At 48.1% G+C, this 26,338-nt stretch overlaps 2 protein-coding genes and 1 long non-coding RNA gene across 3 annotated transcripts; all 3 read right to left on the bottom strand.

Annotated features, from left to right (window-relative positions):
• Nucleotides 1–9,423: 9,423 nt before the first annotated feature.
• On the bottom strand, nucleotides 9,424–12,300 carry LOC122363322. The gene is made up of 6 exons (XM_043332449.1): nucleotides 12,231–12,300; nucleotides 11,850–12,008; nucleotides 11,397–11,509; nucleotides 10,967–11,037; nucleotides 10,470–10,604; nucleotides 9,424–10,314 (listed from the first exon to the last, which is right to left on the bottom strand). The coding sequence occupies exons 1-5, from the start codon at nucleotides 12,252–12,254 to the stop codon at nucleotides 10,474–10,476; spliced, it is 498 nt and encodes a 165-aa protein (XP_043188384.1). The 5' UTR covers nucleotides 12,255–12,300; the 3' UTR covers nucleotides 9,424–10,314; nucleotides 10,470–10,473.
• Nucleotides 12,301–12,588: 288 nt separating this feature from the next.
• Nucleotides 12,589–15,099, bottom strand: LOC122363323. The gene is made up of 3 exons (XR_006253341.1): nucleotides 15,000–15,099; nucleotides 13,150–13,272; nucleotides 12,589–12,652 (listed from the first exon to the last, which is right to left on the bottom strand). It is a non-coding gene; the product is annotated as an uncharacterized LOC122363323 (long non-coding RNA).
• A 168-nt stretch (nucleotides 15,100–15,267) lies between these two features.
• Nucleotides 15,268–16,833, bottom strand: LOC122363318. The gene is made up of 5 exons (XM_043332445.1): nucleotides 16,708–16,833; nucleotides 16,324–16,392; nucleotides 16,031–16,180; nucleotides 15,716–15,783; nucleotides 15,268–15,345 (listed from the first exon to the last, which is right to left on the bottom strand). The coding sequence occupies exons 1-5, from the start codon at nucleotides 16,757–16,759 to the stop codon at nucleotides 15,268–15,270; spliced, it is 417 nt and encodes a 138-aa protein (XP_043188380.1). The 5' UTR covers nucleotides 16,760–16,833.
• Between the last annotated feature and the right edge of the window lie 9,505 nt (nucleotides 16,834–26,338).

Genomic DNA, 26,338 nt, shown 5'->3' with positions numbered 1-26,338 from the left:
CATCCCCGCGGTACCACTAACGTCTGCCCTTTGCCATTGAGGTCTATTTCGGCGCACCTGGGACGGTGGCGACACCTGTCGGCCGCGTCGGAGCCGACGCGCGCCGTGTCGGAGCCGACGACTGGCCGCCGGCGCCGCCGACAGGCAGTAAGGCCGGCGCGGCGCGCGGCGGCGGACGGCGGGGGAGGTGAGAGACTGAAACCATCGCGGTGCCGCTGGAATAGCACAGGGCCGGGGCTGGTGGCTCAGTGACAGCAGACTCTGTGCGCAGTGGCCAGGGGGACATTGGTGCGCCACTGGAAGGTGACTTGCATCGCTTCGTGGTGGTCATATTGCAGATAAAAGGCGCCAAAAACATTTGCGAAATCGCAGTATGCTCGTTGAAGCATGAGATTTGTTGCAGAAGTTTCTCCGAGACAGGTAAGTTTATTGGATTTGTTTCACGGACTTGCTTGGTCGAGAGCTCTAAGCGTCTGCTCAATCGTTGTGCTTCATCATGCGTTGAAAAGATGCATCCTATGCTTCAAAACACAACACAAATTTGCGTGGGCACAACCATCTGAAGTTCCTGGTGATGTTATTGCCAACTGCTTATACATGTGTGATGTTGCGATTTGTTTTGATGCTAGCTATTTGATACTAATAGGTAGGTTTGGAAATGTTAACAGAAACTTTGGTCACAAATACAATGATCCGTTCACTACCTTGGGGTTGTCACACATCATAGCATAAACCGAACCAGGTAACAGGCGGCCTCATTATACACATTGTAGACTACGCAATCAATGCCAGCACGATAAGTTGAGGCACCAGTCCCGCGCCGTGTAAATGGCCAGTCGTATACTGGTCAGTTTTGTCAGGAGGTACGTGTCAGACGCAAATACTGTGTGTTGCTGCTTATTTGCAACTAGATAGGCTGAATGTTAGTTGAATATAACACCAAGCACTATTATAATCATCCCTCTTAGATCTCTGTTCGTCGCCATCTACCTACCTTCTCTGCCCATTACTCCTAGAATAGTGCCCCGGGTATACTTGATCATTGATCCCTGGTGAGTAGCCTAAATAAAGCAACGGATTTGTCCACAGTCCCTACAAGGAAGTGATGTCAGCCATATTCCACCCTGTCAAAAGCCAAACAGTTTATACATTCGAGTCGAAAGGCGTGCAGTGAATGCTGCAGACGCGTGTATTCGACCGGAAAGCAATATACAAATCCGGAGGACCAATTTAGAACCGTTATCTTCGGACACGGGTCCGGTGCTTCCTGCCATTGCTGCAAGGTCACAAACTGCAGCTTATCTTATTTATATGTTTCTGCACGTGCATTCCTACAAGCAAACAAGGCAACTTGTCTTACCACTCATTCTAATTCAGTAGCGGCGGAACACCCTCAATTAAGGGGGGCACTGCCGACTTTTGGTCCCATTCTTTCCATGCAACGCCCATAGGGCTAATGTTAAAATGCCAAAATCAAAGGGGGGCACGGTGCCCCGGTGCCCTCCCCGTTCCGCCGCCTATGTTCTAATTCATTCTTTGTAGTTGCCGTTTTTATAATCTTTCATTACTTTTGCTGAAATCCTAAATGTGGCAGGCAAAAAGGTTAAAGCAAGTTGTGCTACTATATCAGTTACAACGTTCCATCGCAGAATCGGTTATATCAGAGAAATATCCCAGCCAGCACTTTGACGCACTCGTCAATATTACGTCATTATCCACATGTGTGCAGCCATCCACATGTATTCATCATGCACTCCAATGGCCTTGTTCCGATATACCTGTGCCTCTGCGGCGCCACCGGAAACTTGGACTGTTCTGCGAAAATAAATGGCAGCCATTAACCGTGGTCGTAAAATTATATTTATGCTCCTTGTGGTCAATTTTTGTAATTTGTCGAAACCCACACTGGTTGAATGGTAGCTCTGCCTCTATTGCTCAAGCATTTATCATTTTTGACAATTGTTTTTTATGATCCGCTAATATGCCTGTTAATTGCTCGGGGCAATGAAATTAGCAATACCAAGACCCGTCCGTCAGCTCGATCTACTTCTGCAGCTCTACGCGAGAATCCCGGTGATTGGCCAGTGCACCTGTGATGTCATGGGGGCCCTCTGACGTCACTGAGACATGTGCAGACCCTGCGGTGACACCCGCGCCCCATTAGTCTGATTGCTGTGAAGTTGTAACACCACTCGGGAAAGCAATCCAATAAGGGACTGCTAAACTATTGAACCGCAACCTTACCTCTCACCTTCTGAAGGACAGGTGTTCATCTTGAAGGCGTCATTTTCACTAATGCGTAATACGCGCCATTTGGTTGATCTGGAAAAAATGCTTCTTCTTCATATGTTTACTTTCTACTTTCTTCTGTCTACTTCTCTTCCTCAACCGCTTTAGTCTACTAAAGGGCACCAAAACTGCATAACGGTACTCTCAAACTTTTTGTCCTACCCAGGCGAATACCTAACATCTCTTGGCCTTGGCACTGTCTTAGCTCTCAGCTTAAATAAATGTTGATGTAGGGGAGAGTGGGGTGGGTTGTATCAGTTTTTACTCCGAGACCCATAACCTCGTAACTATCCGTGATAAACTCATTATTTCCATACCATCCCCTTCCTTGATTCTTCTGCTTTTTTGTGCAAAGTAACTTTTCCGCTACCTCTACCAGTTTTTCTTCTACGGTCTCCCGAATAGAACAATGTTTTTGATACAACTTGCCCCATGGCTTGGATGAGTTGTATCACATGGTGGGGTAATTTGTATCACTATTTCACGTTTCAGGGAGTGTGCTTGCTACTGGTTTTGAACATAACAACAACATTAACCTTCGCCCCAGTGGGGGGGGGGGGGCATATGTTACCACCCTGTCGCGTTTTTTTCGTATAAATAAAAAACCACGGCGCGTAGCGCCGCGCCGCTTGGGGTAGCTTTTGGTACATCAATTTTGGACAATGTGTGAAATTTTTGACCCCAGGTCATGTCAGGTCAGGTCACTAGGTCAAGTTAACTGACCAAGCCTAAAAAAAAGTTTGCAATCATGTCCAGCCTGCAGTGTTTGTCAGAGAGGTTTCAAACTTGGTGATTACATGATGTTATGGGTGCCTACAATTTGTATATCTCGGATTTTTTATATGCGTGACCTAAGGTCAGGTCAGTGGCGTGACCTTTCCATTATAAGTCAATGGAGAAAAACGAAAATGCCTCTAGATCCGTGTGTACGCATAGGAACAGTCCAAATATTTCAGGATAACAATGATTTGGACCACCCGTGACGACCAAGGTGTCTTTTTTGCTGATAGCCTCTTGAAAGGTCATCCGAGGTCATTTGAGGCTACAAACAGTTTTTTGCCAATAACTCTCGATTGGAAAGAGATAGAACGCTGGGGTTGGCCTCATTGTGTTTGTCTTGCCGAGACGCATCGACTGATATGCAACATGACCTTTTCCGGTCAGGTCATGACCTTGACCTGAGGTCAAATTTTGAAGTTGACCTTTCAAGGTCAAATTATAGTTCATTCGACGCGTCTCGGCGAGAGGAACACGATTCTGGCATTAGAAATGACTTAGCTTTTTTAGTCAAAAGTTTTTATCGAAAAACACTTCTCTTAAAAACAGCTATTTTTTGAGTTTTTGCCCTCTGGAGGCTAAACCGTTGACCTGAGGTCATTTTTGATGATGACCTTATCAAAAGAAGAGTTCAAAAGCTATCGATTGCTTTTCCCAGCGTTTTTCTAGCTATCATAGTTCCTGAGATAATGACATGTTTTCTGAAAAATATAATGACAATTCGCAAATTTTGACCTTTGATGACCTCTGGTGACCCCAATATTGCTCTAAGATGAAAAATGACCGAAATATTTTCAAACGTACGCATCAAGAGCTATCGACTGCTTTTTACGGCGTCTTTCTAGCCCTCTTAGTTTTTGAGTTAGAGGTGGGTGGTAACATATGCCCCCCTCCCCCCACTAGGGCGAAGTTGGCGGAGACCGCCACTGGGGCGCGGGTTAAATGGGGTTAATACAATGTATAGGTATGCTCAAAGGCTTCACTTTATTAGACCAAACTTAGGTCAATGCAATCTGAACGAAACATCAACAGACTAGACGCAAAAGTGGCCCGTTAAGAGCAAAGAAGCCCACACATTGTGCCGAAATGGAACGAGCATTGACTAGCTACCTACAAACGCGAGCCAGGGCTTAGCTTTTGCGATCAAAAGCAACATACCCATACATACATACATACATACATACATACATGTTACAACATACCCCACCCGGCTCTGATACAACATGTGCCTAGCCGCCATCTTGGAAAAAACATCCTCGTGCTAAAAAACAGCGGACAGCTGGAGAAATCCGTTTTCACTCACGCAGCCTTAGAACCTACCCTCACCACCGCTGCGGAGATCTTTCAAATTCGTGCACATCTAAATGCCCAGAACACACATTTTCTTGCAACTTATTTTTTTAGAATGACATTAAAAAAACATAAAATCGGCTCTCCCCTCGAGACGCGTCCACTCAGCCACAAGACAGAACAGGGAAAGATGGCGCTCGGAAAACCTCGTCGGCTGGTCGTGTCGCGAGCGCCATCCATTGGATAAGTTTGGCACAATTCGCCCTGATACAACTTGGACATGATACAACTCTCCCCGCTCTCCCCTATTCACTGGAAACCGCCTGTGAAAAGGCTTACTCACTCAACACTTCAGTTTAACATAATCTTTGCACCATTGGTTACTCTTGTGCGTTGTTTGACGCAGATTAAACAGCGCAAAGCGTTTGGGCGTGACCTGATTCGAGTGCTGAGCTCAGGGTCACCCACAGCTGCTGATAGGAGCCTTAGGCAGCCTGAAATAGCCGTTTTCACGACGGGCTATTCGGCGAATGCACCTAATTTGACCAAATCTGCACCTAATTTCTTTTACAGCAAATATCTTCATTTTATGAATTTATTTCAGTGTTTTAATCGATGATGCTCTCTGATAATATAACAAAGCAGGTATATAAGCAATAAGTGCAACCCTAGCTGATAGCTGCTAAGAGACACACTGAACCTAATTTGACCAAATCTGCACCTAATCTGCACTAAATGTGCACCAGATGGTCGTCGTGAAAACACCTAATATTCACCCTGCACAGCCCAGACCCAGTTTTCGGGTCACGATCCGGCCACACGCCTTCCTTGGGCGTCTGGCTGTCTGGCCTTACGTCTCCACCGGAGATCCCGCGCTGCAGCCGCGTCATCAAACGCCGCGCCGCGCCGCGAGTGTCGGCCGTATCGACATCAGTGGGAAGTAAACACCAGTTCGGCGCGGCGCAGAGGGCGGTCCCGGGGGGCGCTGCCGGCCTGTGATGTGGCCCGCTCCCCGGAACGGTCGGTCTCGCTGCGGCTATAGCCGTGTCACGGGACCTGGATGGGTAAACAGAGAGCGGCGATAGGCCGGCGCGGAGCACCAGAGCCGAGTGATGGCACCGCGACGAAGGACGAGTGTCAGCGCCGGGCAAACTGTGTGGACATTGTGTGGACAGACAAATGCACGCGCTGAGAGAACACTTCCAGGATGTCCTGAGCTCTTGGCACGTACTCTGCACCGTCAGACACTGTTTGGCGTTTGCTGCAACGCAAACGCCAAACACTTCGTAGATTCATTCTACCGAGCAATAAAAACAGACACATTCGTACAAGGCAAATTCGTGCAGGCAAAGACAAACTGCAAATTGCATAGAGTCATCGGTGCGCTTCCCTGACAAACATCGCACTGGAGCATGTCTGCGCCGTTCATAATACACACGGCCAGTGGCATGACCATACGATCGCGGTCCCGGTCGATCGGGTCGATGGGGGATGCAGCCGCACGGTTCCATTGGAGCCCGGGAACTGGACTTCATGACGCTCATGTAGACACTGGGTATTACAAAGCGACGGTGTTGCATCAACCTGGCGCAGCAGCATGTGATGAATTTATCAGAGGAAAAGTGGTAGGATGGGAGGCCAGCAATACAAAACAAGTGAAAAGCTTTTTAGCTTTACGGCTTCGTTACCGTTATTACTTTAGGTGGGACAATTGGTAACAATTATTTCAACTTGTTCGATTTTTCCACTATGTTGATCATCGAAATACGGATCTATTATGGCGGCGCGATTCGTACTTTGTGCGTCCATCAGAATTTTATTCGGGAATCTGTCCATTCCCGACTGCCTACAGACCCATTCCAGTGGGGTCCCTGTAAGGTCTCCGCTGTCAGTGACCGTCACGGTGCCGCGTGACGCCGCCCCACGACTGCCGTGCGTGCCGTGACGGACGGCTGTGTGTCACGTGACGCCCCCTCCCCCTCAGTAGGGGCACGCGGCAGTCGGCGGCGCAGGGTAACTGAGTTACCGGCGCGTCCGGCACCGGCCGGGGATGTTTTATTCAGTCGGGGCGCCGGTGGCCGGCCAGCGGACCCACCGACACGACTCACCATCGACCGAACGGTGGCCCGACCGGCCGGCCCACGGTCACAACAGAGGAACTCTGATTGGCACAACACGACAGCCGGGCCCTCCCGACCGGCCAGCCCACGGTCACAACAGCGCTGGTCTGATCGGCACAACACGGTCACAACAGCGCTGGTCTGATATGGGCACAACACTGCAGCCGGGCTGGTCTGATCAGCCTACTGCCGCCACAGCCGAGACCCGACCTGACCAGCCCGCCGTCACCGACACCAAAGCAGGGTCCGACCTGTCCACAGCGCGGGCGGACCGCTCCTGGTGGTCCAATACAGGACTGGGTCTGGTCTGGTCGGCTTCACCGCCGACTTTCAGACACGTGCTCTCTGCGCATGACCGTCTGCTGATCTTTACTGGGCTAAACTATGATACATTGGCCGTACTGGATGACACTGCATCAAAATCTTCTGGATTTTTCTACATTTACCTATCGGCAGCTGAGCACCCAGCAAAGTGATCTCTTTGACTGATTTGGATGGTCGAACTTTTCGGGGTATTGTCGGTTGAGCTTCAACGTTCGAGCAGCGGAGAAATAAGCTTTATCAGCCAGGCCAGCGTTTCAGTTGAACTTGTGTGTTGACCTAGGCGGCTTTCGTACCGTCCTTGAACTGGTAATGTGAGCCGCGTAAGTGCACTTACCAACACTGCTGCGCCGGCTCGTTAAATTGGCCGATAAACTGGCAACAAGGATCATCGATTTAACCCGCGCCCTGCTGGGGGGGGTGTTTGAACACCCCCCCCTGTGGTTTTTCGCGAATATCTCAAAAACGGCGGCGCGGAGCGCCGCCGTTTTTGGTATACCTTATCATACATCAATTCTACACATGTTGTAAAAATTTCAGACCAAGGTCATTCAAGGTCAGGTCACCAGGTCACTTGAAGTGACCTCACCTCATAAAAAGTTTCAATGTCTGTCATAGCTACACCGAGTGACCGATTGCTTTGAAACTTTCAGCGATTGCTAAGAGCAATAGCATGTACAAAATGTATATCTCAGAATTTTGATATCGATGACCTAAGGTCAGGTCAATTTTGCGACCTCCCCATTATAAGTCAATGGGAGAAAATTCAAATGCGCCTCTTTTGGACGAAAGACATTATAAACACTCCCAAACACCGAATTACAAGTGGTTTAGACACACTGAACATGAAAATGGTGTCCGTGACCCCTGTTTATGCCCTGAGGTCATCTAAGGTCACGAATAGTATCTAACAGTTTTTCGCAAATAACTTTTGATAGAGGCATGCTAGAGCGATGAAAACGCCTTAGATGTGTTCAGCTCGACGATACGGATCGACTGATATGCAACACGACCCTTTCCGGTCAGGTCATGACCTTGACCTGAGGTCAAATTTTCAAGTTGACCTTTCAAGGTCAAGTTATAGTTCATTCGATGCGTCTTGACGAGAGGAACACGATGCCGGTAAAAGTAAGCTCGTACAAGGCTTGAGTCAAAAGTTATTGCAGAAAAACTGTTTCCGAAAAAATCGGCTATTTTTGCAGTTTTTGCCCCCTGCAGGCAAAACCGTTGACGTTAGGTCAAATCTGAGAGAATTACTCAGAAAGGGCGTTAATAGGGCTATCGAATGCGCTTTACCGCGCCGCTGTAGCTCTATTTGTTCCCGAGTTATACGTTGGCTTCTTGGAAATTGTCGACATTCGACCTTGAAATCGGCGAAATTTTGCCTTAAATGACCTCTGGTGACCTGACCTTTGACCTGACCAAAAAATTGACCGAAGTGATTTCCTCATTATTTTTGACGCTCTTTCGAACGCCGCCTTCCGCGTGTCGCTACGTGGCCCAGGAGCCGAGTTAGAAGGGGGGGTGTTCAAACACCCCCCCCCCCCAGCAGGGCGTGGAAATCCAGGACCCCCAGCCGGGCGCGGGTTAACTAAATTAGTTCTTGGATGAGGGGACGCACCCGGAAAAACAACAGAGCACTCGAGATGACTCCGTGCGGAAATATGAGGCAAAATAACCCAAGCGGTAGGAAGATTAAAACAGCCATTATCCGTGCTTACAGGTGTGTAGGCGGCTCGAAAACGTTGAAATTGAAGCATTATAAAACTTGTTTGCTGGTGACACAGGACTGAATCTGACAACAATTTGATGTAGGGTAAATTGTACGTTTAGGTAGCGGGGAGAAAAAGGTTGCAGGCAATTGAAACCGTTTTGTCTGAGGCCATGTTTTGTGACCAGTGACTTCAAACACTGACTTCCACTGACTTCCATTCCAGCAGAATCATTAGTTCTGTTGTGAAATCTGTTTCAGCAGTCTCTGTTACGTTGTGGACCAGTTTAGCATGCTTCATGAGCGTTGAAGACTGTCTCGGCAGAGTTTCGGCCGTTTCAGCAGTCTGGTTGCCAGTCGCGGACTCTGTTGCCGCGGTGTCTGAATTGTGGTGGCGGTTTTAGTCAATGGTGTCGCGCTGGCGACCGGCCCGCTATCGACCAAAGTCCCAGCACCCCGCGGGGCGGCAGCCGGCGAGGCGGTGGTGTCTATAGCCCACACAGGCCGATATATAAGCCAGTACGTCCGGAGGCCGTCTATAGTCCCAGTACCGCTCCGTGCGGCTGGGGTGGGGCCGATGATGGTGCCCCATGCGGTGTAGCGGTTGAGGTCCACCCCGCGAGGTAAATCCGTCTTCCATGCTTCATGCCACAGCCCAGAGTCGACCATCTTCATGGGCGCAAACACAGGAGAGAGTGTTGAGTGAGAGAATGCGACACTTTACCTCCGTGATGGATGACTCTCCTTTATGGCATTCTGATACGCAAGATTATCTCATAATCTGGCTGTGAACTCGTCAGATGTACAACAGGAACTAGATGACGGCAGAAAATGAAATGAAAAGCATGCGTTTCAACGAACGAAGTACTTTGTGCTTACTAGGCAATGTCTGCGGTTGACAAACGTAAACGGGGAGGTAAAATGGCGGTGTTTATTTGCTATCTACAAACATGGAACAAAATGCACTTGATCAGCATCCCGTTGTCGTTCAAAATAAATATTTAAATGCTACTCGCATCACACATTATTTTATTACAAGAATCCATGTAGGTATTGACTATGCAATAATCGAACAATCACACCATTTGACATGTTGCCACACATTCTGCTACATTATCTATTTATTTGAGGTAGAATAAACCACGGCTGACACAGCTGGACACTTAAAAACAAACCAGGGGCAGCGGGCAGTCCAGCCAGCTCCCATAATGTTTCATGTGTCTAACTATGCCTGCCGGTCGAGTGGATGACCCTACAAGCTTATGTAATGCTCAGTATGCTACAGTTTACGCCTTACGGTGTGCTGAATGAAAATGTGACCCCTTCTGTGACCTGACCTGCTGGTATATCCATCCACTCACGGCAGCTATTCCTGTCGGCATGTGGGTATCGATGTATAGACATGTTATGATGAGGTACTTACATTCACCTATGGTTATTGGCTAGGCCATTGAATAGAATGCCCGTCGTAGGAAATTATTGGGACTTTCTCTGAATAGCTTCCGGGTCATTGGTATTTAGAAAAGAGTTATTGTCTCGTTGTTTGGAATGAATCGATGCACCATTGCTGTAAATTCCACTCATCCTTCACCGTATTCAATGATATATCCGGCTTTTCACGTCTAAATAAATTTCTTAGCACTACATCAAAAGGCTATCAATTTTCACCGGAACATGCTGCACGCGATTCATCAATTCTCGGAATTCCTGTTGTTGGTTCGATAACTTAGGCCTGGCGCTGAATCTTTGATGTCCGGCCCGTAACCTTATCACCATTAATCAGACTGCTTCCTTTTGAGTTGTCTCCTGAAACACACAGTGGTGGCTGGTTACATTTAGAAGACTGCATCAGTCCGATGAAATTTCATTTTCACGGACACGTCTAAGATCACTCAGCTGTAAGCCTTATATCATCGGCTATATTCAGGGTGAGGAAAATTACTGTTTCCGCAACACGCTACCTGTTCAGTCGTCCCTGCTGCGCCGTCGAACTGTGTAATCTCTGAACACAGCGGCGACAATGACCGCCGCCAGCAGGCAGGAGACGACGGCCAGGGCGACAATCAGTCCCGTCTCCGTGTCCTCCTCCCCGCCCCCTGGGGGGTCGAAGGGAGACTCGGTCAACGGGCCCACTCGGGCACGCTAATCCAACCCCGAACAACGCAGCGTTAGAGTGTAGTTGATGGCCATTATTGGCCTCGGCGTGGTGCACTGTTGTTATAATAGTTGTTACGGATTTCGCTGTAGAGCTAAGATATAAGGAAAACCTGTTTTTGGTATTCTGATGTCCCTAAAAATAAAAAAGAACAAAATCCAGCGGAAAGTTCCCTCATAAAACAACCTACACTGACGCAAAACGCCCCACAAATGCAATGTCCATGACCATTGACCACGAAGTGATTGAGCATTCGGGAAACTCCAAATAACCATTTTTACCATTTCGGCTGACCGTACGTACCTCTGTTCATTTGGTCTTCCTTGCTCTCGACGTACCGCACGGTGTCTGACTCCGCCATTTTTCCCAGCGCGCTGACAGAAACCAGGACCGGGTAAGGGCTCAGCGCACAACACACAAAGCTCATCATAATATTGCCTGGTAAAAAAATGTGTTCAGTGGTTTGTTTACCGTTAAAACACTTTGAAACACCAGTTATTTACGAGAATAAGGGAAAATATAGCAAGAGTTCCCACATAATTTGATGAATTAGGTACCTATAAAATTATTCTGTGTAATGTAAAGGACAAATAACTATTTACCATGTTTATACATTCAACAAAGGATTCTTAACCTGTCTATCATTCAAATAAATAGTTTATGGATTGCAAACCACCATACCACCACTACAAATGCTGAATGCAAAACTAGCCATAGTGCCAGATGTCCGCACCTCAGAAACTCGTCTCGCTCCACCACGCGGTACGCTCCGTCACTGTCCCGACCGATGGCGTAGACGTACAGCTGACTCGTGCCGTTCCCTGGCGAGGCCGGCACTCTGTCCACCTGTATCAGAACACCAGAAAAGGTCAGGTCATGAGACAGGGAATTATCAGTCAGGTCACGGACAGACAGGTCAATTGAATCTGCTAGGTCAATCGAGTCAGGACACAAAGACGGTTTTTCTAATATTCTGTCACCATTTGCTTGCAGCTTGCGCATGGGTGTGTTAGCAATGCTTCCAGGTGATGTAAAACTTCAAAGATTGACCGAATACCGGAGAAAATCGTAAGACCGTTAACCAACAATGTTCCCAAGGCCTAGGCGACTCCTGCTTTCCGTATGCATGTGACCACACTCCATCTGCAATCATTCAGTAACAGCTCTCTCTCTGTCCCTGTCGCACCTGACCGCCGTAGTTGATGCCCTGGAGCTGGGGAGAGAGCACCGCACTGAACCCGCCGGCCGAGCGGATATCCTCCAGCAGTTCAGTGACGTCACTAGCGGCCGTCAGCTGGCGCTGGGCGCTGACGAAGAACAGCTGTCGGTCGGTGACGGGCAGCGCCTGCGGGCCACACCGGGACAGGCGGGATCACAGCCGGCAGCTGACAGACGACGAGACGAGGCAGGAAAACCACCGCGCTAATCGTCAGCAAGGCAGCGGTGGACCTGGAATCTGGTCAGACTTAAGAAATCCTGTGTGAGTGAAATGCTCGTTATGAGGTTGATTCTGAGCGATTACATGATAGAAAAACGGTGGAGTGGAGACTCGACGCCAAATACTTACTGTGATTGAAGCTTGCGACTGCATGTAAGGCTGCCGACCTAAGTTGTCTTTCGCTGTCAGGACGACTACTTGCTCGTCACTTCTGGAAAGTAGTCGAATAATCATGCTAATGTTCTAACCAACAGGAAACTTTGGACTGAAAATAAGTATAGGGGACCAATGAATCGTTCCCATTGTGACACGATAGCTGGAAAGGGGATTATAAATAAATAGCGTGACTGAAGCGGTCCCGACATCTCTGCCCCGTCACACAGCGGACGCCGGGCTATTCCCTCCGTGTCCCCGGCAAAGTGGCCTGTCGCCGCTCACAGGTCTGGGTCGACCAGCCAGAGAAGACCGCTCGGGTCCACGCTGAAGGAGGTCGAGTTGACCGAGTACTGGACACCAGCCACACCGAACGAGCCCGTGTCCGCGTCCGTCACCTGAGACCAACAAGAGAGAAGGACGGTGACTGATAGTGTAGACGGTGACTACTAACATACAGCTCACTGAGCTAGGTAGGGCCTATGTGAGCTAAGGTGCGGCTTCTCTGGGCCAGCGAACCTCAATGAACTAAGTTACGGCTCTCTGAACTAAGATGCGGTCTTCTGAGCTAACGGACGGCCGCTCTGGGCTAATGTACGATTCCATGAGGCGAGCCAAGGTACGACTCGCTAAGCTTAGATGCGGCCTCCGTAATCGAGTGTAGCCTCTCTGAGCTATGGTACAGCCTCTTTGAGCTAAGGCACGGCCTCTTTGAGCTAAGGCACGACCTTTCTGAGCTAGGGCACGCCCTCTGTGAGCTAAGGCACGTCCTTTCTGAGCTAGGGCACGCCCTTTCTGAGCTAAGGTACGACTCTTTGAGCTAAGGGACACCTAAGGCTGAGCTGCCTCTCTCTGAGCTGAGCCATGGCTCTCTGAGCTCGTGTCTCTCACTCACAGTGAGCCGCAGCAGCGGCGCTGGAAGAACGGCGGTCGGCGACACGGGGAACCCCACCACTAAATTATCGCAGGTGTCGCCGTACAGAGAGCAATCCATCAGCGGAGGCGAGTCGTTTTCATCCTGAAACAAAGACATTGTCAAAACTGAGCGGCAGCACGACTCGCCAAGTTGTTAGAGGCCATTGCTTTCCTGAAAAGAAAATAGTTTAAAGAAAGCATTGCTTTTTGGCTTAGAAAAGATCATACATTGAAGGTATCCAAGCCATATAATTTACACCAGTATAGCGCCTTTTGGGGCGACTAACGGAGCGAGCGAGGGGGTGAGTCTTGCACGTGCGAAATTTCGAGGGGGTACCTCCAACTGACTTTAGCACGGCACCCTACTAACTGGTCCCTAACCGTGTACCAAATTTGAGCGCCATCGGTCCAGCCGTTCTCGAGATCTGGAAACGACCCCTGCACGTGCGCACGTGCAGCAGCACCCCAACTCTGGCACATGGATATGCAGTGCCTAGTGGGTGCCTGCCTACATGCCAACTTCCAGCGCAATCGGCCAAGTAGTTACCGAGATATTGCAACAATTACAAAACTGACACCTCTTCGTTTTGCACGTGGCACGTGCATAAGGGGTCACCCACATGCATCGGGAATAGTCCGATACTTGGTAGAAGGAATGAAGCTACCCTACAAAAATTACCGCGTGTAAATCGGTCAAGTGGTTGCTGAGATATAAGCCTCGCAAAAGCGTCCGCACGGCCGGCCGGCCGGCCGGCCGCTCATACTCAGAAATTTCCGTTAACCCTCGCACGACCAGGCCATTTCTCATAACACGAACGACCAGGGGGGGGGGGGGTTGTTACGCCCCCCCCCTGGCGTTTCGAAACGGAAGGTCGTAGAGCTTAGCGGAAAAAACCAACGGATTGCTCTCAACGAGATCTCGCGATTGGTGGTATATTTTTTGGTCCTAGGTCAACATTTGACCTACTTTTGACCGGTCAAAGGTCAAATTTTCGGAAAAATAGACTTTTTCAACTTTCCGCGGCGATTGCGGCAAAACGGTGGGAGATATCGACTTGAAAACTTCACTATCGTGTTCCTTGATCAATTCTCTATCGTTTGGTATGTATTTCGTTTCCCTAGCTCTAAAAATGGCGCGTTGGGAGCGCCGGAAGTCGGCAAGGTCACAGTCGGCGGCAGAAATTCGAAAAATCAAAATTTAAATTTTTGAAATCTGATTGTATTTTTGGATTTGAGAGGTCCATTTGCTCCCTATAGAAGCTAATATTGCTGCATATTCCCATTGAGGTGACAAGAATTAGCAAAATAGTGGTTCGGGCGCTTTTCAAAAATAGTACCGGACGCTGCTCCTCTTATGACGTCATAACTCCGTGACCTGACCTGACCCGGTCAATTTTCTTGCACCACACGATAGCCAATGCTTGCCCCAACATGCATGGGAAGTTTCATCATGATCCATCAAACAATGTGGGTATCACCGGCAGAAAACCTAGGGATTTGGCGCACACGTTTGGTAACTGTCGGCCGGAGGCTGTACCTCTTATGACGTCATAACTCCGTGACCTGACATGACCCGATCAATTTTTTTTCGGCAAAAGATGCGCAAAGGTTGCCCCAGAGGGTATTGAAAATTTCAGCCCGCTACGACAAGCCGTTTAGCGTGCACTTTGAAAAAACCTCAGGGGGGGGGGTTGATACAACCCCCCCTCCCCCCTAGGCGTTCTAGGGTTAATCTAAGGAAAGACTACGCTCGCTTCGCTCGCTCCGTAATAATACGCTGATGATGTAACATTCAAATCTTATCAAACGTCAGACAACATTCATTTTTACCATAATGTCAATGATGATCAATGTTTCATCCACATCCACGATGTCCGTGCTGTTTGTGGCATTTTTCTTCTCAGATGTTGCCGTCTCGCCCTGCACCAATAACTCCACCTGACAACAATGCGCAGCTCGTCAACAATTCAGTAGTATAGCTGGTACATGACGGCCCCAGTGTGACTCATGTTCCTTGAATGAAGTCTCGGAGCAGTCGATCCTATTTTGCAGAAAACGGCCCTTCATCATATCAGCAATATCTGCCGGTAACGCCGGCTCAGATCGGCCGGGCGCTCCCTGGACGCCAGTTTCGCTGTAGCTGGCCGGTGAGCCGATGTTTTGCTCCCAGGCCAGCCTGCGGCCCGGCCGAGCAACAGATTGTCCTGGGACACCGGACACAGAGTTGCATACAAACGGTGCCGGCCACTCCGGAAAGCGGGCGGCATACGCGGCAGACGAGTATATGTTGACACAACGATAACCGGGAGGGGCCACACTGAGAACTGGCGACACGCGGGAGATAAATGATTCTCCCTTGCGTTGGAAAGTATGTATGTATGGTTTATCTTTATTTCACATGTTAGCCCCGAGAGAAAGTCTAATCGAACACAAGGTAAGTATTATATTTGTTTGACGAGAGTAAAAAAAAAAAAAACAGGCTGCTGGTCCATTAGGTTAGAGTCCCTCCAGCTCAGAGTGCATCTGACCTGGGTCTCGGGACTTACCCGCTGGTATGGCATCTTGCGAGCCTTCTGCAATATTCCTGTGATGTTGTTCAGAATAAGGCTTGACTCTGCAAGAAAAAATACACCATTGCTGACACAATCCAGAGTTTTAGAGAGAAAAAACTATCAGCGGTAAATGTACAGTTCGGAACTTTGCAGCGCGCACTGAGCGCATGCAGCGCATGCAACGGATGCAGCGCGCACTGAGCGCTATGCAGCGTGCAGCATGCACCTCACCACTGTAGTACGTTTTACCCAAGCTGGATCTGCTTGAGTCTGCTTCACTCAGACATAAGCCAGCGGCGCGCGACTCACCGTAGCCGGGCGTGCGCACGTTGTAGCCGCTCACACCCGAGTTGGCCGCCGGAATCAACACCGTCAGCACGCCGATGAAGCTCTCAGTGGTTTGTAGGCGATACTGGCGCTGGTCAAACAGCAGCGGCGTGCACGGCGCGCCAGTCGGAGCTGAAAACAGGTGGAGAAATGGGACGAAAGCTACATGTTAGCTTTAGTTTTGAATTATTTGAAATATGTTTAGAATCACTCATAGCTGGTATTTCGATTAAACATTCGATGGTAGAACTAATGTAACAATGGCAGCGACTTACAAGGCGTAGAAGCGGTACCAAATACTATGTCCGAGGGCGTTTCGACTTGTCCTGTCACCTTCTGCACACCTGCGGAAACAAATATATGAGCTAGCGGTTTTAGGTAAGTACTTAGAGCGATCAAAGACAATGCCAATAGTTAATTCGCCTTCGTTGCTCGGGTACACATTCCAGTCTTCTTTTACACCGGAGTTATCTTCTCTTTTTTTGCAGGCTAGAGCGATACGATTAAAGCATTTCTAATTTCCGATGTATTTCCTTCAAACTGGGCCGATACGGCATGATTTAGATAGAGAAAAGTGACACTGTTGAAAATCAGTTGGTGATGAGGCAGTGTTGTTCATATGAATGTACCGAAGTTGGTGAACATATGGGGAGGCTTACCTGGCAGGCTTGAAGCGAAAAGAGCTATAAACACACTGACAATCCTAGCCATAATTGTAAGGCAATTCCCACTGTAAAGAAAACTTCAAAAGAGACGATTATTATTTCTGCAAGAGTTCCTGGCCACAAAACACGCCGTATACTACTTGTCAGATGGGTGTTCACTGTTCAGTCACCGAGCCCTGGGACCAGACTGCCCGCCGCTCCTGCCGCTGCTGTCACGGACCTGACCCGTGTCCCCTGCCCCCTCCCCCGCACTGTCCACCTGTCGTTGTAGCCTCTGTAGACTGTGGACAGAGACCAGACAGCGGTCGGCATCGCGTGTCAGCCGGATGTGCTATCGGTCCGCTAATGCGACAAATCCCTCCAATCCCTGGCCCAATCCCTGGCCCAACAGGGCCGCGACGTTTGCCGACTTCAAGCCGACTATCTTCCGTTGGATTTGTGAATATCGCCGCTGTTTGCTGTAAGGATCAAAGACAGGTGGGCGCCTACGCATTTCTGGAACTCTGACCATGCATATTGTGTATTTTATCTATCTTTTCAATAACGGAGCCCTGAGATGATACGTCTTTAACGAAGAAACAATGCCTTCCCAACTTTTAAAAGTCAGGAATGTGAAGCATATTGTATTTAAATAGCAAAATTACTGGAATTATGTTTATTCCTGATGTATCGATCTGCTAATCTTCGGTTTGCATCTATGTATTTTGCGGGAGGGTTATGCGACAAGCATATAGCTTGTCAATATTTTTTTTTCTGCCCCAAGGCACTGCTCTCCTATCCTGGCGAGCACATCTGGCTGTGACCGCGCAGTAAATCTGGGGAAGTGGAGTGGCCCCATCGCTCAGCGCCCTGCGCCGCAGATACGCCGAGTCCGCCGGCGGCGACTGCGAGCGTTTCCCGGTATAAGTTCCGCAGAGCCGGCGCTGGAGGCTCGCGCTGCTCTCAAACCTCGGTGCGAGTGACAGCCTGCGGCCGAGTGTCGAGTGGCTGGATGAACGCACCACTTGAGGCATGCCATGTCGGGGATTAGCCGGTGAGCTCTGTGTGGGCCTCGCTGACAGGCGCGCGGCGCCGACTGAGGTGACGATAGACCGATAGCGGGATGAATCATACACCCAGCGCCGCCATTCAGCTGCCCATGGCCGCCGTGGTTTCTGGATATCCATAGCTTTCTATTAGAACCTTGTCAGCTATCTGTCGACGAAAAACTGCTTTACTTGCTATGTTTGTTATGAAAACGTGTGTTGTTCGCTCTTAGGTAATGAAAGCTAGGAAAAAAGACGCGGATGCTGGGACAAACGAGGAGATACTGCGTGACTGTGACATGCCATGATTGCATTCAACATCATCTGACCACATAATGTGCTAAGTATTTGAATTGCGTGCCCATTTAAATTTAGACAATTTTGGCTTCCTTTTGAAAAAGAACAACTAGTGGCAAAAACAAAAATGAAAATGAAACTTTGAGCCGGATCTTTACGGTGCATAATGCAATGTCCCATCATGTTGCTGATGCATCGCTAGAACACCGTATGCACTTTGTGATAAGCTTTCAGCTGGTCAATACGCCTTATTATGCATTACAATACCTATGCATCATAACACCATAACACTATCAAGACATAGTGTCGTAGATGAGTTGTTCACACTAAAAAACACTAAAAACACGTGTTTCAGGTTCCTGCGTAAACAAATTGATATCTCGTCTCTGCCGCCGCTGCCTCAAAGCTTGACAAGACCGCTGAGACCTCTGCTAGAAGAACCACGGATATCCTGCTGGGATTTCGCGGCGGCCTTTAGTGTGAGCTCCCGCGGCGGGGAATCCGCCTGGATTCCGTCGGGGATTCCATCGGGGACTCCGGTGCGCCGTGTATCGACCGCCGTGGAGCGCCAGTGCCGTACAGAAGACCGTCCCTGCCCCTCCGGCCCGGCGCGGCCCCGCCGACGGACGGTCATCGCACCGGGCGTCCGCCGCCCACTGGACCCGCCGCTCCTCACGGTGAGTTTTATCGCCGACACCGCCCGCTGCTTACAGACAAATTGACCCCATCTCGTTTGGTGACCAGGGTCTGGAAATGGAGCACGTATTTGAGAGAGGAAATGAGACCGGGAGTTGCCGTGCGCTGTGAGCTGTCCCCAACACGCGCCTGGGAAAGCCTCGGTTTTTGCCGCTGAAGGCAAATAGACTGTCTGAAAATCTCATCTTATGAACGACCAGTTTCGTGCATCACTAAAATTGCGTCGGCTAAAAATGTTCTAAGAATTGCTGCATATGAAGAAAATAAGCATTTATTCTAGGAGCTTTGCCATGAGACAGAAGTGTCTTGCAATCACAATAGCATCAAGTTACAAATCAGCTCTTAGACTTGTATTTTGCTGTAATCTAAGATGCAGCGATTATCCAAAAATGATTTGCTATTCAGATTTGGCTCAGCGTAGGAAAATTAATGCACATTCTTGATGTGCTGTCACAGGGACAGCTCGGCAGGGCCTGTACATACATATTTTACACTTTAGATAGTTTGCATTACGTCCAGGTTGTGCGTGCTTAAGTGCTGAATTTCCGTAAGGAGCGCACTGTTCCCTAGGTCCTTTGGTCTTTTGCTTCTTATGGTGAGCACTTGAGGTGGTCTGAATATCCACAAGCATTTACATTCATCAACATATGTAAGACTATGTTGATGTTACGGCGCGAGGCGTATCTTCACGGTCGGCTTTCTGCCTGCAGCTTATCCCGCGAGTTGCTGGGGGGGGGGGCGTTAAACGCCCCCACTTTTTTCGCCGGGCCATGGCATAAAAACGGCGCGCCGCAGGCGCGCCAAATTTTAGGTACTTGTAGGGAATTGATTGAAGTTTATTGTGACAAAGCTTCAAAAAAATCGGTCGGAAAATTTTTGAGATATCGAGGTTTTAGTGACGTCATGATTTCTGAGTTTTCGACCAAAAACGGCATATGTTCAAAAAATCATATAAAATCACAGAATAGACATACAGACATGCCGTAAACGCCATTAGACTGCCAATACCATGATCAATCAAATGGCTATCTTCGATTATTGATTATCGTTCCACATTTTCCATAATCTTGAACTGAATCTTGGCAATTTTTCGTGACTACTTCACGACCATGATACATGCATTTCTTAAATTGAACTTTTTTAGCCAAACACGTACACATATGATAAAATGAATGTCACCATCGTGTTCTACGCCCCAAATTACCTATAAAACATGTGTCACAGGCTGCGAATATCAGTTTTGATTTTCGGGGATATGTGCCTACTCGGTTGACCTGACCTTGACCCTGACCTATGCTTGACTGACCCCTACATGGAGCTGACACTCTTGTAGGCCTTATATGATGGATTGTGCACCGTTTTGACAGAGTTTATGACGAGAGGCGCCCATTGCGAAGTCCTGAAGTCCATGCTACTGACAGCCCGATTTCAGGTGTTTGACCTGACCTTGACCCGACCTGTGACCTCAAAATTCACCTTTTAGGTACTCATCTGAAGCGTCTCGTCGCGTTCTTTCGTTTGCCGCCTCGTGCGTTTCGCTGCGCCTATTGGTTCTCGAGTTATCGGCTGGGGGCGTTTAACGCCCCCCCCCCCCAGCAAACGGTGGGTGGCGAAATACCCCAGCAACTGCCGGGTTATGCTGCGCCGCAATGCAGGCAAGAGCTGCGGTACAGCCTACCACCCAGGTGCGAGGCTGGCTGTATGTACTGAAAGGCTTGTTTATTGAGCGTCCAGTGTTAAGTGCTTTGGCCGGGAAATACGAACACTATTGGCTGGAGATTTGGCGATCAGATTTTCCTAAAAAGAAAAAAAACAGATTTTGCTTAAGCCTATCAGTTTCAGCATGAACTTCACTGGACTTCATCATAACCTCAGCATTAGAAATCATTCCTGCATTTGCAGTGAAAGCAAACTCTCTTTAGCAGCGCATTTTTTTTCTTCAAAATAGTTTAAAAGCACAAACGAAAGTTGTTTTTTAATGTGAGCTATTTCCCGAACACAGATGTTATGCATGAAACAGCCATCCAACATCCATTCCGGAATGCAGGTAGGTTCAATGACGCATCCCTTGCTGAGACGGGAGCACACCTGCAGATTCGCTGCTGGTGTGAGTTTGGACAGGGGCTACCATGGTGACCACGCCCGCCTCGGCTCTTGATGTCGTGTTTTGTTGACCGGATTGCCAATTAAATCCATTTGGGGCGAGCCTATCCCTCCGCTGTTCTTCGGCTGTCAGCCGCGTGGTGCCAACAGGCCTCGTAATTGCGGCTCCACACTGTGTCAACAGACGCGTCCAATCACCGGGTGACGGCAGTACAATCAAAGCTTTATCTTCTGCTCTCAGTAAGTGAAGATAAACAATTGTCTAGTACAGCATTGCTTTAGAAGGTTCTCTTGACATTGTTAGGCTCTCAATACTCTTGTTTCCTTTTTTCGACGACTTGCCTTGACGGGCAGGCTGTAACTGAACAGATCATCTGCAGGGCCGTCCCGCGGCCCCTCCGGTCTCCCTGTCCTCCCCAGTCTCACAGCCCGCTCCTGTTTAGAGCCGCGAGTCTGTCTGGAGCAGACGACACTCACCGCTGATGTGTTCTGAGACGGAAGTTCTCTCGTCGGCCGGGCCGGCCGCACTCCCGCCCAACGGCCGGCGTAAGAGCTCGCTCCGTGATCAGGCGCGGTTTATGGCTCCACTTCGGGTGCCAATCGCCGACGGGAGGCTGACACACTGTATACTGGGTCACCGACGGAGGGCTGACACACTGTATACTAGGCCATTGACTAAATGCTACTTTCTTCACTGAAATATAACTTTTACGCTAAAAATGCTAAATGCATCAACCTCAAGACCACAAATCAAATTTAATGACGTCATGCTTCGTCTTTGAACGATCAATCGTTTTTTACTCCAGTCATCGTTTTACGTCTGCAGTATGCCAGTTAGATCAAAAGCAACTTTGTTTTGATAAATGCTGAACCCGGACCTTTGTGAATGTCGCTAATATCACAGACTGGAGCACTTGCACTGTCATAGCAAACAATTCTGTAAAATGCACATTTATGTATGGAAGGGAGGCACATTTCTTCTAAGTAATGCTTAGTTAGTATAACTTCCATATGCTTCCATTAATATTATTTTATTAATCAAAGCGTGTTAATTTTGATTTATCAACTTTTTTTTAAAATAAATAGTTTTAAAATATGCTTTCTTCTACAGCCATTTGAAAATGGTTCGATGATATCTATAAACGAGTGCAAGGTGAGGAATGTGATATTTAAAATGTTGCTTACTTATGCGATGAGAAGGTGAAAAATTAGCTTTATTTTCTTTTGAACTGTTTGTTCAGTTCATCTGTAACCATTTGAAAACTAGTGTTTCCATTTTCATTATCTTTGAAGCATATTGTGCCTACAAATTATTTTTTTTTAGTTACGCCGTCGAGCTTCATCAATAAAAAGCATTTGTGCATTTCGAGCATTATTGGTTGCAACACTTTCATGAATACAATGGATTTTGCTGCGGATGCATTATGGGTCTTGGCAAATGAGTTTGCTTTTACGTGATTTTCAAACATACTGAAACATAGCTCGGGCACCAGACATCATCTCCAGCCCATAATCCGCTCGATTGAAAACAGGCGCTGTCCAATGAGTCAGACTCAGTGGATGCGTCGCGTCACCACCTGTCCTGTAGCCTCTCTGTATACCTACATCCTATGGCGGTCGATCGCTCGGCGTTGACCTGACCTCGCCAGCCGCCGGAAAGTGGCCCTCAGCGGCGCGAACAGCGCTCCCAGCCGTGTATTGCCGCCGCACGGCGCTATTGAGCGGCTCAGCCTTCCGCCTCGCGCGATTGGACGACGCGATCGAAGGTCGCGTCAGGTGGGACAGGGGCGGGGGGAGGGGGGATCAGACTCACGGCGAGGACCTGACCTCGACCCGGCACGGATGGACGGTCGGCCGAGCGAGACGGGGGGGGGGGGGGGGCGATTGATCATGATCAGGGATTAGGGACTGGCTGGGGTGTTACTCTGCTGGATGTGAGAGAAATGAGGCTCATTATTGAGTTCTGATGGCGGAAAACAGCTGAGCTCTGGTCTCAGGGAATGAAAAGCACAAACATTGAATATGGATGGTCCTGCAGGGAATACTAGATTTGAATTGATTATCAAAAAGTTTCATCATCTTAGTTTCGTTGCAACGGTTTATACTATATCAAATTGACAAGGCTTACTTACAATGTTTGATGGAATAATGCTATCTAGGGATAGCTTTCTGAGAGGTATCAATCAAGTTATGCGATGCTCATGCTTACAACCAGTATTGCCTGACAAAGTGCTGTTTTTAGTCTGGCGTCAGCTACTGCTACGATGCTTAGTTTACCACCAATCAGTTTTCAACTGCCCATTGGCTTTCTTGTTAGTAGGCAACATATTCCGTATTACGGACTATTTTTTACTTAGTTATCTTTCGAGCCAAGGTGTTGCTTACAATGTGTCGGCACTGCTATTTGTGATGCTAGGTTCTGGTCCCTGCTACTTGCTCGTCCTGCCCGTTACCAGTGGAGTAGGGATGCGAAAGATAAACTTGTTTTTCTGAAACAACAATCAACTGGAAACAAAACGATTTTCCCAACCACGTCAGTCCGGGCCGGCTGGTTCAGCACCGCGAACGGCAGCCAACACTGGTAATCCAGAGTCCGCCGCTCGGGCGGGCTTGTTTCACAGCCATCAATCATTCAGTTGGCCAATATGAGGATCAATGGCGGATTCGGAGCCCGGCTGGACAGGTCGTATAATACCCTCCCCCTATCCCATCCCACCACCAAGCGTGCCCACCCCACCATACAATCCTGGCCGGGATTATTTTAGTTTTACAGACTTCTGACGCAGCGAGCGTGTCGACTCCCTGAAAAATGACAGCAGAGGTCGGGTGGGCGCTATTTTCTGTCGCGCTGGGTTCAAAAAATATATTGTAAAGGGCCCTTCACTAGAGTGGTCCCCTGGAACTGCGCGGTAGTCACAAAAGGCAAATGGACTTTGAACAGTTGGCAAGCATTTTATCTGTCCTGCAGTCACTCTTCCGCGGTATCATTTCGTGCAAACACTCCAAAGGCTTAGAATTTAGGAGTCGATAACTGAAAAGGCTCTGAAGAGCTTTGCTTTGTAAAGCTTATTTAACCAACACATTTATAGGCCGTAGTTCCACCGTAATGGCATATTCATGAGGGCTAGAAAACGGCAGAACTACGCCACTCTGACAATAAGCAGAATGCAACTTAAAAATCAAAGCTAATGGTACTATGAATTATCTTCAAAGCAGCAGTCTACATACTTGTTGCTGACGGGGTCTGAACTTTTTGGTTGATCATTAAAAGCTGTCACGGCTAATGGCACTAAGAGACTCCAATTTCAGACCGAAACAATCAACAGGTAGTTGATGTTAAGACATACAATATGGCGAACAACGGACCTCTTTTCATAATGCTGAAGATTAACAGTGCTGAACAGGTTTTCCATTAATGCTTATCGTTTCTGACGACAATCTTGAATGGTACGTTCAGAAACAAGACAAAGACATCAAACAATAATTTAGCAAATTACGTTTGTAGCAATTTTTGTAACTAGTTAAATGAAATTTTTCACCAATTTCAAACGTAACTGAAGTGTCGTTGCCTCTCTGCTCCTCCCCGAGATCTGCCAGTTTCTGCGGAGTTCGTTTTGAAGTCGGGTCTGAATCTGGTCGTTAGGTGCCTGTCTTCCCTGTGTCTGGCTCCGTCAGACACCCATAAAGGACTGCTCCAGCAGGTTCGTCTCCTACCTCTGTGGAGACGACTCGCTTCATCAGACCATCGTCAGCCAAAAAACAATCACTGGCTATTCCCGCACGAACTGGCGTGAACAGAATTAAATGGGACTCCTGTTCTGCTAATCAGACACAAAATCGCATAATGCATAGGTTTACATTTCGTTCGGATGCTACGAATCACCGAATCTTAACCCGGCAGGCGGTGGGCCTCCCAGCCACCTTCCGCGCGGGGGGGGGGCATTTTTTTGCCCCCCCCCCCCGTATCTCCGAAACTACTGGACGGATCCGGAAAATTCAAACGGCGTTCAATAGCCCTGTCAAATTTGTTGAGGGAAATCAAATTTCATTGACCTCGGGGTCACCGATGACGTCACAGGTCAGGTCAAAGATAAAATGTTTCACCGTTCACGGGGCTTCTAGGGAAAACGCTATAACACCGAGTAAAACGCATTTTGTCGAAAATCAGCGATAAGGCGTCAGTTGTCTAGTACATATGTTGCTATTAGAGGTCACTGGTCATACCAGGTCAGGTCACAGGTCAGGTCACCAAAGGTCACCAAGGGTCACCACATGAGCCCAACTTTACTAAGGTTATGCGATGCATGTTTTATGGCCAGTTTTTCATTTCCAACTCAATGGTGTTGGTTATAAGACCATCAGGTACGGTTTAGGTCACTTTCTGGTGGGGGTCAGGTCAAGGTCAGGTCAAAAAAGGTCAAATTTCAAAGTTGATAGTTTTGCATAAAATGGGTATCGATTCGATGCAGCTCGTCACGAGGAGTCTAATGGTGGTCTTTGTTTTGCGCTACGAGGTCTAGAATTGCTAAAAATTGAGTTTGAAAATTTGACGTCATCAATTTTGAACAGTTTTTTTCGCTGTAACTTGGCCAAAAAAGAGGTATCGATCTCAAAGTTGGTATGTAGATAGAAGGCGGTAGGGACTATCACATATGTTCCGGTTTTTCGAAATTCTAAAAACTTTTTGGATTTTTTGGCTATTATATTCAAAAAATCTATTTTTGGGTTTTTGGGGGTCAAAATCCAAAAAATTCGAAAACCGAAATAGCAGTTTTTTAGCCCTTTAAATTCTACACCTTTTATGTCGAAACATTTTTCTGTATCTCTAAAGCTGTAGGCCTGACAGCTCTTCCCGCGAAACCTTTTTTTGGGTCGAAAATGGCAAAAATGACGTCACTCTGACGTCATTAGCGGCCAACCTATCATAGCCTTTGGAAAAATTTTTGGTCACCATGTGCGCTAGCTGCTCCCGGGAGGGTACTGAAAGTTTGGTGACGATCGGCGCAGCGGTTCTCGAGATATATTGAAAAAACTAAAGGGGGGGGGGGCAAAAAATGCCCCCCCCCACCGCCTGGAAGGTTAATGATCGATGGCTGAAAAATCCATGTTTGATGTGTACTTAAAAAGGAATAAATATGTAATATCATGCGCTGTCCCATAAATTTAACACATATTTTAGTTTCGCGCTGTACTTGTATAAATCAGACGACTATGGTATCATAAATAGAAAGCAAAAATATCGCTTTTATCCTCAGCATGCCAATTTTGATTAATGTGTCACAATGCATCCTCTTTTTCCGGCTGTTGAATTTAAAAACCATTTTAGAGAATGCATTTGTGGAATGTATGCGGCCCACGCCAGCATGCCTATTTCACTCTCCGAAAGCTCAGTGCCAGATGTTAGTTTTGGCAGAACAATGCCAGTAACGCAAGACAAATGTTTCATGAATCTGCAGTTATGTGATTATTTTCCAGACATGATTACGTGCTTACGTACATACGAT

This window comes from Amphibalanus amphitrite, unplaced genomic scaffold, assembly GCF_019059575.1.
Source record: "Amphibalanus amphitrite isolate SeventyFive unplaced genomic scaffold, NRLGWU_Aamphi_draft 000615F_arrow, whole genome shotgun sequence".
NCBI lineage: Eukaryota > Metazoa > Arthropoda > Thecostraca > Balanomorpha > Balanidae > Amphibalanus > Amphibalanus amphitrite.
Note: the sequence above shows the minus strand (reverse complement) of the source record. Positions and strands in the feature narration are given on the sequence as shown.